General features: G+C 35.7%; 1 protein-coding gene across 13 annotated transcripts; it reads right to left on the bottom strand.

Annotated features, from left to right (window-relative positions):
- Window positions 1–5,845: 5,845 nt before the first annotated feature.
- Window positions 5,846–9,164, bottom strand: LOC114454296 (uncharacterized). Of its 13 annotated transcripts, none has more exons than XM_028434646.1 (8): window positions 8,961–9,156; window positions 8,780–8,829; window positions 8,271–8,384; window positions 7,902–8,046; window positions 6,934–6,995; window positions 6,690–6,838; window positions 6,473–6,606; window positions 5,846–6,386 (listed from the first exon to the last, which is right to left on the bottom strand). In XM_028434646.1, the coding sequence occupies exons 3-8, from the start codon at window positions 8,370–8,372 to the stop codon at window positions 6,238–6,240; spliced, it is 741 nt and encodes a 246-aa protein (XP_028290447.1). In that variant the 5' UTR covers window positions 8,373–8,384; window positions 8,780–8,829; window positions 8,961–9,156; the 3' UTR covers window positions 5,846–6,237. The 13 variants fall into 13 exon arrangements, with proteins under 13 accessions (XP_028290447.1, XP_028290445.1, XP_028290442.1 ...); XM_028434644.1 differs by having other exon boundaries at window positions 7,902–8,081; window positions 8,192–8,384; XM_028434641.1 differs by lacking the exon at window positions 8,780–8,829 and adding an exon at window positions 8,635–8,779 and having other exon boundaries at window positions 7,902–8,081; window positions 8,192–8,384; window positions 8,890–9,156.
- Window positions 9,165–9,590: the final 426 nt, after the last annotated feature.

A 9,590-nucleotide genomic window follows, 5' to 3' on the forward strand; every position in this document is an offset into this window, starting at 1 on the left:
TGACTCGGATAGAGCGGAATTCGAACCCCCAACCCTTTGATTGTTGGACGATCCACGGTCGCCCACAAATTAAGTTCTAAATGTTCACAACAATGAACAGTGTGGGTTTAGTTTGTGTCCAGGATGTTGAACATTGGCTAAAATCCTGAAAGCAGCACATTTTTTGCATCATTATTGATGTTTTAGTTGCGATTTCTGCAAATTGAAGCAGGTGAATTAACAAAAAAATATATAATAAAACAATAGTTATAAATTAAAAAGTGCAAACTGCTGATAAATACACAGTGTAGTTCTCTTCATCTTGTTGGAATAACCTAAAAATCTGGGATTCTTTTACATTTTGTTTTTATTTTCTTTTTTTAATGCAATTTTTAGCCCCAATAAGTCTCATTATGAAGTTAGTTCATGTTAAAGGTCCTAAAACATTTAGTGAAATCCTTAACAACAAAGTTCTTGACACCAGCTGCAATGTTTTTTTTATCTCGTCCTTGAATATATTTTAGCACTCATGCATAAAACAAAGATTGCAGATTACGTGATTGTTTTCTGTCCTCTAAACTTTGCCTTCAAATAAAAAGGTCTGTTCTTTTCACACCTTCAAATGTTGACGCTACAGTGTTATTTCTGAAGTTTATTTCATATCTCAAAATTTCAGTAAATAAATACAAAAAAAAAAAATAAGTCTGCAACCCTAGAATCTCTGGTATAGATAGTTTATGTTAGCTTAGCATGCGGTCTCAAAGACATTTTATACTGTACACAATGATATTATGTTTTAGAAGCAGAAAGTATGATTTATAGTAACTTTGAAGAATGCTATAGGGGACGTTAGTGTCTGTTTGTCAGCAGGATTAAAACCAGTGAATCACTGACAGGATAGTGAAACATTTAGAAGCATTGATGCATGGGAACCTCAAATTGCTGCAGAAGCCTTTTCTGGTCCTGATGAAAAATAGTTTCTTTGTTTCTTTATTTGTTGCAGTAAAAGAATAACCAGTGCATTACTGGTATGGGTTAAACACTGTATGTTATAGCCTATACCAGGGGTCTGCAACCTGCGACTCTGGAGCCCCATGTGGCTCTTTGACTCTTTTGCAAAGGATCTTTGTAGCTTTAGAAAAAAATTAAATAATGAATTGTTATTTCTTACAGAGGGTGTTGATGATTAATAACATTAAAATCAAATAAAATGATGATAAAACAATCGGTTCACCTAAAGATAAATCACACTGTGCAATAACTCTGCCATCTTCCTACTTTAACTCCTGCAACATCTACAGACCATCATCTTTCCTGCACCTGTGGCTAACCTTCAGTTATAAATCCCTTGTAAGATAACTAAACTAACAAAAAGACTATTTTGGAAAAAAATAGAGATTGTATTTGTTTGGGAAAGATGCGTTCATATGCGTGCTTGATATGATGCAAGAAATTAGCAATGAACATGTGTTGACCAACATAATAACGTGTTATCCAACTCAAGTTATTTTTTGTAGCCCTTCAAATCCATTAGCTTATAAAATTAATTGATATTATTTCAAATGTGTACAGTTTTATACATTGTGTAGGTTTTTTTTTTTTGGCTCTGGACGGACTTTAATCCAGGCGAGATGAGGCAAAACAGCTCCATTCAGAGTAAAGGTTGCAGACCCCTGGTATAAACTAAGGGGGAATGCATAGGGAAAGGACTATGAGAAAGGTATGACATCCTCTCCAACTCAATTTCATCTCTGCATAATTATATCAATTCAATTAATTAGGAAGGACAATTTGCATATCTGGGTTATTTCTCTAATGGGGAGCAAAAGTCTTTAGAGAGTAGTAAAACAATTACAAGGTTGCCAAAAGTGTAAAAAGAATCATTGTTCTGTTGGTCTCAGTACTCTGAGGGAAGATAACAATCCCAATGTGAGAATCCCATCCATGAAACAAATTACTGGACTTTGAATTACTTGCAGGTATTTACTAGAAAAGCAGGGAACAATTTGTTTTGCTGCTAAGGGCCTTGGTGAGATTAAGTTCACAAAGGAAATTGGACCTTTTCCATCTGATACCGACTAATAAATGGTCAGGCAGAATCCTATTTCCTTTTCTACCCCATTGTGAGAGTAATGAGGCCAGAAATAGTGGCTTTCAAAAATAAAATAAAATGTGCTAAGCTTCTGCTTTAGGTTGTCAGATTTTACAGAAGCAAATTAACTATTACATCTGTTCTTTTAGAAGTTAAACAAGTAGAAACTTGTTTTTTTTTAATTCAATCATACAGAAGTTGAAAAGGAGAACTTCTGAGCTAAGTTGTGCTGTTTCTATTAAGCACAACAACCTCGCCATGTGTCAGTTTGCCTGATAAAACTTGATAAAAAAAAAATAGCTCTGCCTGCTGAATGTGTTCAAAATCATGTTGTTAGAAAAATAGGTTCTTAGAAAATAATGTCTTTTTTTATTTTTTTATTATATCTGTTGGCCTGTTGTCTGTTAACAACAGCATTTGCTGGTAATTCACCATTGCTGGAGGGAAACAAACCCAGCGTTTTTTATGTTGTCACTTTATCTCTTTTTCATTGCTAACATATGAATAGGAGTAACAGCACAGAGCGGTTCTGCTCACACTTTTCTTTCGTTCTCGCACAGAACAAAGTGAGATGATTTGATCCGCTGTGTGGTCAGCGTGTCCATCTCTGAGCATATCAAAGCTCACCTATTGTCTTTTAGTCTCTCTGCTTTCATCTGATGTTCTCTCCCATTCAGCCCTGAATCCTCATCACAGGTTGTGCTGCCCTGCAGCCACCGCTCATGTTTGATATTCTTTTCTTCAGGAAAAGATCCTGATCCTGGGTGATTATCTCAGGGATGTGACGCCAGTGCAGAGGGAGCAGGACAAAGAAGAATCCATTCATTCATTCATTCATTCATTCATTCATTCATTCATAATCCACCCACCCATTCATTCATCCATCCATTCATAATCCATTAATTAATTAATTAATTAATCCATTCATAATTCATCCATCCATCCATTCATAATCCATTAATTAATTAATTAATTAATTAATTAATCCATTCATAATTCATCCATCCATCCATTAACCCACCCATCATAATTCATTCATCCATCCATCCATCCATTCATTCATTAACCCACCCATTAATTCATTTATCCATCCATTCATCCATCCATTCATTCTTTAATCCATCCATTCATTAATTCATCCATCCATTATTTAATCCACCCATTCATTCATTAACCCACACATCATCCATTCATAAGTCATCCAACCATTCACTAATCTGTCTATTCATTCATTAGCCCATCCACCATCCATTCATTAATTCATCCATCCATTCATTCATTCATTAATCCACCCACCCATCCATTTATAATTCATCCATCCGTCCATTCACTAATCCATCCATCCATTCACAAATTAATCTATCCAGCCATTAATTAACCCATCCATTCATTTATTAATTCATCCATCCATCCATCCATCCATCCATCCATCCACCCATCCATCCATTCATTATTCCGTCCATCATTCATCCATCCATCCATTCATTATTCCGTCCATCATTCATCCATCCATCCATTCATTATTCCGTCCATCATTCATCCATCCATCCATTCATTATTCCGTCCATCATTCATCCATCCATCCATTCATTATTCCATCCATCATCCATCTTTGGTTAGTGTGGTGAAATATGAAATAATCTTTTAAGAAACTGTGAAATTATAGGGAAAATATGTAACTTTTATGCTAACAGGGATCATCCAGCGTCTTTAAAAAACAAATAAAAACTGTGTTGATAATTGTCTGTCATAAACTTATCAAAGTTAGTTTGTTATCATTGCTTTCAGAGAATTAAGTTTTCAACATTCTCTGGAAACAACATTCAGAGTATGAACACTGGATTAAAATAAATGTATATAAAACACTTTAAAACCCCTCAAATGTTGCAGATAATTATAGATGTGCAATTTTAACCTGGTATCTCTGATCTGATGCTGTAAATATACAGAATGAATACTAAGGGTTTAAATATCTAAACAACTTGTATGTTTGAAGTGAATATTTCTCATTTTAACATAAGTTTAGTGTAGTTTACTAGTAGACTGTTTCTGGTGTATTATGCATTTCATGTTTCTTCCCTGCAATGAAACGTCCTTTTGAAATGCCTTAACTTTTATTAGTCTGCTTTTAAATTAACATCAGACTGTAAATAATTGTACAGTTTTTTAATGAAAGTTCAATGTGCTGTGTTGGTTCTTTTGTTTGGAATCAGTTCACATCTGTCCAATGTATTGTATACAGAACATGTGCCCTGAGCAGAGGAACGCTTTGTTCCATCTATTGGTTCATAAGAGGTAAACACCATCATTCAACTTGTTTGAAAAAATGTTAGTGTATGCTGTCCTCTACTGGACATAATCATAAAATACATGATTATGAATAGATGGTAAGATTCTGTGAAAAGGGCATTTTCATTTTAATTTTCAAACCCCTACAGTCGTCATTGTTAACAAGACAAGACATTAAAATGGCTTGTAAATGTATGTTTTTTCAGATTTTCATCATTTTAGGACTTAGCAAAAAAGCAGGTGTGATGTTATATGTGTGACAGGACCTATAACTTATCTCTGTGTGATGTGTTTTATATATATATTGTGTCATGGTGTGACCTTTTTATGAGTGCGCTGTGGCTGAGCATCTGTTATCTCGTCCTGTCATAAACATGGAGGAAAATCAAAGTTTACTCAAATGAGTGATGGGATTTACAACCAGACAGACAGATATCTTTAAAAACAAAAAAGGCTTCAACTCTTAAAAAACAGTGCACAAAATGCACAAGATAAATATTTAATGATAGTTAATAGAAAGAGCAGATGGTAGTATACTGTAGCTCTACAAGATACAAATACCATTAAAGCTCTAAAACTGAGGTGTGGGTGTCCAAAGTGATTATTCTGTAAGCAACACACATGCAGCTAGGTGATAAAAATGTAAAAGGAAACAAATACAGTACATTTTAAAAAGTCAGCTCTGACAACATCTTCAATTACTTTATAGTCATGCACAGATGCTCACGTGACCATTGTTTGCACTTCTGTTCAGGAACAAAGTGTATCTATGATGTAAGAATCAACATTACATCTGCCATTGACAGTTGCTTAATACTATTTGTCATACAGTAAAATTCTTGCACCTGCAACTTCCTTTTACTGTCCTTTATCTCATTTAAAGGCTCACAATATATAGCACTGGTGTTCATTGCAAAGACAATTAAAGGTCTGCCAGTGAGTACCGTATTTTTCGGACTATAAGGCGCACTTAAAATCCTTTAATTTTCTCAGAAATCGACAGTGCGCCTTATAATCAGGTGCGCTTTATGCATGAAATTAATATGTCAAAATGTTTTAGTACAACTTTGGTAAACTATGAAGCTGCACTGCTTGATGGATTTTTGGCACTTTTGGGCTACCGTAGTCAGGCGCTTAGCGGAGTGATATGTACCTGTTCTGTGCTTCAACATACTGAACTGAAAAAGTGAGTGTAATGTTCTGTATTTTATGTTAAACCTGAACAATGTTGAGAGTTATTGTTAATGAGTTGAATAAAGATTGACTTATCTGACTATTTTGTTTCACTTAATGCATCTTATTAATAATAATAATAATAATAATAATAATAATAATAATAATAATAATAATAATAATAATAATAATAATAATAATAATAATAACAACAAACTGGTGCGCCTTATAATCCGGTGCGCTTATAGTCCGAAAAATACGGTAACAAAACTACAAAGTTGGTCATAATTCAACAAAAAGAACTGAGTCCAGTTTTAAAATTAACATTTGGGAATATATTTTTGATTTTAGATGTGTACTAGAGAAATTAAGTAACACATACTACATTTCCCACAATGCATGTCGATGTGTGTTTGCACAGATTGCACACAGCTTTGACTTCCTGCTGCAGCATCACCCTATCAGATCAAACAAGGCACTCATTAAGTTACTATGTGTATGAGAAACTAGTCCTTTGTCAGATTTCTGCACTGTAACATTTCTGTCTTTATTCTGAGAACAAACAACAGGTGAGTTAAAAAAACAACAACATTGTTTTCTTCAAAGTTGTACTTAAATGCTTTTGTGTCTGGAATCTATTCTGCAGAAACAACCCAAAATCTATAAAAGCTCTTCATTTACTTACATCAACTCTATGTATACGGTTACAGAAACAGGCTGTTTTGTGTCAAAGATATTTCTACTGGGGACAAAATGGGTTCAGTGTGTTTGAAAAGCTGCTTTTTTTGATGCCTCCATGTGACCAGGACGACACGAACCACAAACAGGATGACGGAAATAGCCAGAATGAATGCTGTAATAATAAGAAGAGATCAAACATTTATATTTGAATAACTAACAGTGCACAGGGATGTTGAATCACAGAACTACATTCTGCACCTGCAAACGTGTACACTTGTGTGTCAGAGGATTCAAAGTTCCTCAGGACGCCCGTCAGCCACAGGGTCACCACAGGGTAGATGGTCAGGATGTAACGTACGTGTTCATCGAGGTAGAAGTTCTCCAGTAGAAACCTGAGGGCCACAAATACAAACAGGATTTTTGATCTCGTCCTCACAGAGGGACAGAACAGAACACAGCAGGGAGCCAAACTCACCAGCCTAACAATTCCATCAGAAGCAGCAGCAGAGCCAGCAGTGCACAGTCACATGTGGGTGTTTCTGTTCGGTGCTGTAAGTATATCGTCATGTTCAGCAGGCTGGAGAGTGTGGCCCATGTTGCATACACCGCCACTCCATTCTGCACCTGATTCAATGCAATGAAATCAACCTTCACAGTTGGGATGATAAATTATGCTGCAGGATATTTCAAATCGTTTTAGTCTTGTTCTTCTTTTATACCAGGGGTTTCAAACTCATTTTAGTCCAGAAGCCAAATACACGGCAGTTTGATGTCAAATAGGCTGCAGATTAGAGGTGGAGAAAACAAACAAATTCAACATTAATGTGTTTAACTACAGGACTCGTATGGATAAAGTGGTCTATTATGATACTAAAGAAGCAACACTATTAGAAGTCACTCCATCCATCCATCTTTTATATCGTGGGGTGTCAAAGTCATTTTATTTCATCAGCAGCCAAATATGGCGTAAATAACAAATAACATTAATGTGACCTAAAGTTTGCCCTTTCATGTATAGATAATATATAAAAATGAAAGGGACAGACAATATCAAAGCAATAAGTGACAGATATCTTATTCACTTTAAATTTCCTTGATTTTGTGACCATTTTTGTAATTTTTTGGAAATGTTAGGCAAGGCAAGGCAAATGTATTTTTATAGCGCATTTCATACACAAGGCAACTCAATGTGCTCAATCAAAACAGCTGAAAATCAATAAAAAAGAAGAAAAAAAAACATTTCAAATCATCAGTAAAATCATAAACAAAGTTTTGAATTCTTTCAACAATTTCAGATTAAAAAAGGCTAATATTGTTGAGTTTAATAGAATTTGTGTATTATTTGTTGATTTTTATACAAGCCAGCAGGCCAAATTGGATGCACCAAAGGGCCATATTTGGCCCCTGAGCCTTGAGTTTGGCACGTGCTTTTTATGCTATTAGTAAATGCAGGACTTGCAATGACATATTTGTCTATTATGTTACTAGAGAAGCAACACCATCATCAACATTCACTCCATCCATCCACGATATAAGTAACACTTGATTTTTAAGAGGGTCTTGCTGTTCATTTCCAGACTTTATGACTTTCATTACAAGCTTGCACTCAGTGAACTTCCTCATTTCAAAAGGTAAGAAAAAAAAAAAAAAAACTGGGAGAAAAGAAGAAAGAAAAGTCGAGTTTTACTATTATTCTCAAGAGCCAGAGGTCTTTGTTGTGATATTTGCTGAGCCAGGCTCCATAGACCTTCAGTCCTTGACATGAGAGAAAAAGCATCATGTATGTGGTGAGCATCAGTAACATTGAGGTTATCAGCAGCGATAGAAGCCACCTTCACACACACACGCACACACACACACACGCACGCACGCACGCACGCACGCACGCACGCACGCACGCACGCACGCACGCACGCACACACACACACACACACACACACAGACACAGACACAGACACAGACACAGACACAGAGAGAGAGGGAGAAAGAGAGATAAGCAAACATTCAAACAATCACAAATGAGGTTTGACTGATCCAAATAAACTGATGCACTTACTCTCTGTCCAACAGAAACAACCACATCACGTTCAAACAAAAGTTGATGATGAAAAACACATGAAATCCATAGGGTAGCACTGCAGGTGTGGTGTACATCCATTCATAGGCGTTCCTGTAAGAGTCGTTTGTCAGATTCAGGAGGCAAATTGCATTTTAGTGAGCAAAAATGCTTCAGTAACAATCGTTTTCATGTGTCAGGGCAAGTTTGTGTGAACAGATAAATGTTTGCACAACTGCCTCTGGGCCAATGTGGATTATCTGTTGGCAATAATAGAAGCATTCATCATGAAAGTTTGACCAAATCAACAAACTTATCAGCAACAAGACCCAGCTACAGTGATAAATAATAATATGTGACATACCTGCGCCAAAGTCCAAGTAGAAAATAAATAAACATCACAACAAACCAAAAATGCAAAAAATCCCACACATAGAATGTCCACTGGGTAGGAGTTATAGGTGTTCTGTATTTTTGTGTCACATCTGCCGGTCTCTGTCTGAACACACCTGTATTGAGATCAGAATTTTTCCACGTTCAGCAAAAGATGAATATAAATCTGTTTTGGTAAAAAAAAATAAATAGATAAATAAAAGGTGGTTTAATTTAACGTGTTCACCTGATCTTGCACCGAAGCCTGACAGACAATTCATTATGAATGAGAATAAAAAGACAAATAATCCCACTAACATGAGCCAAACTCGACATTGGCTGCCACTGCACTCCATAGTGATGGTTTCAAAATAAAAGTCCACAAAATGGTAGTTTGGTTAATCCTTCTGGCTCTTCCAACAAACACAAACTGAGAATCTGCAGGTGAGAAAAAGGCGGTGACGGGACCCCATCATAACTTATCTCTGTGTTTCATATATATATTGTGTCATGTTGTGACCTTTTTATGATTTTTATGCTGTGGCTGAGCATCCGTTATCTCGTCCTGTCATAAACATCCTGCTGTAGAATGGAGCAAAGCTTAATGTGTGAGAGGAACATCAAATGAGTGATGGAATTTACAACCAGACAGACAGTTCACCTAAAAAAAAGAAAAGGCTTTAACTCCTAAAAACAGAGACATGAGCTTGACGTTATCCTGGCTTTGAACGTATAAAATGCACCAAATGAATATTTATTTGTAGTGTAGTAGTAGTAGTAGTAGCAGAAGGTAAAATATTATTTAAATATTTGAGTATAAATGTGGGCACGGAAATGTTTTGATTTTGATCAAAATATTTTCTATTTTTAAAAATCCAGAATTCTGAACCAGAAGATTAATACTGAAAACCACGACATTAGGCTTCTCTTATTTACCGGACATTTCTT

The sequence above is a fragment of the Gouania willdenowi genome, chromosome 20, assembly GCF_900634775.1.
Source record: "Gouania willdenowi chromosome 20, fGouWil2.1, whole genome shotgun sequence".
Lineage (NCBI taxonomy): Eukaryota > Metazoa > Chordata > Actinopteri > Blenniiformes > Gobiesocidae > Gouania > Gouania willdenowi.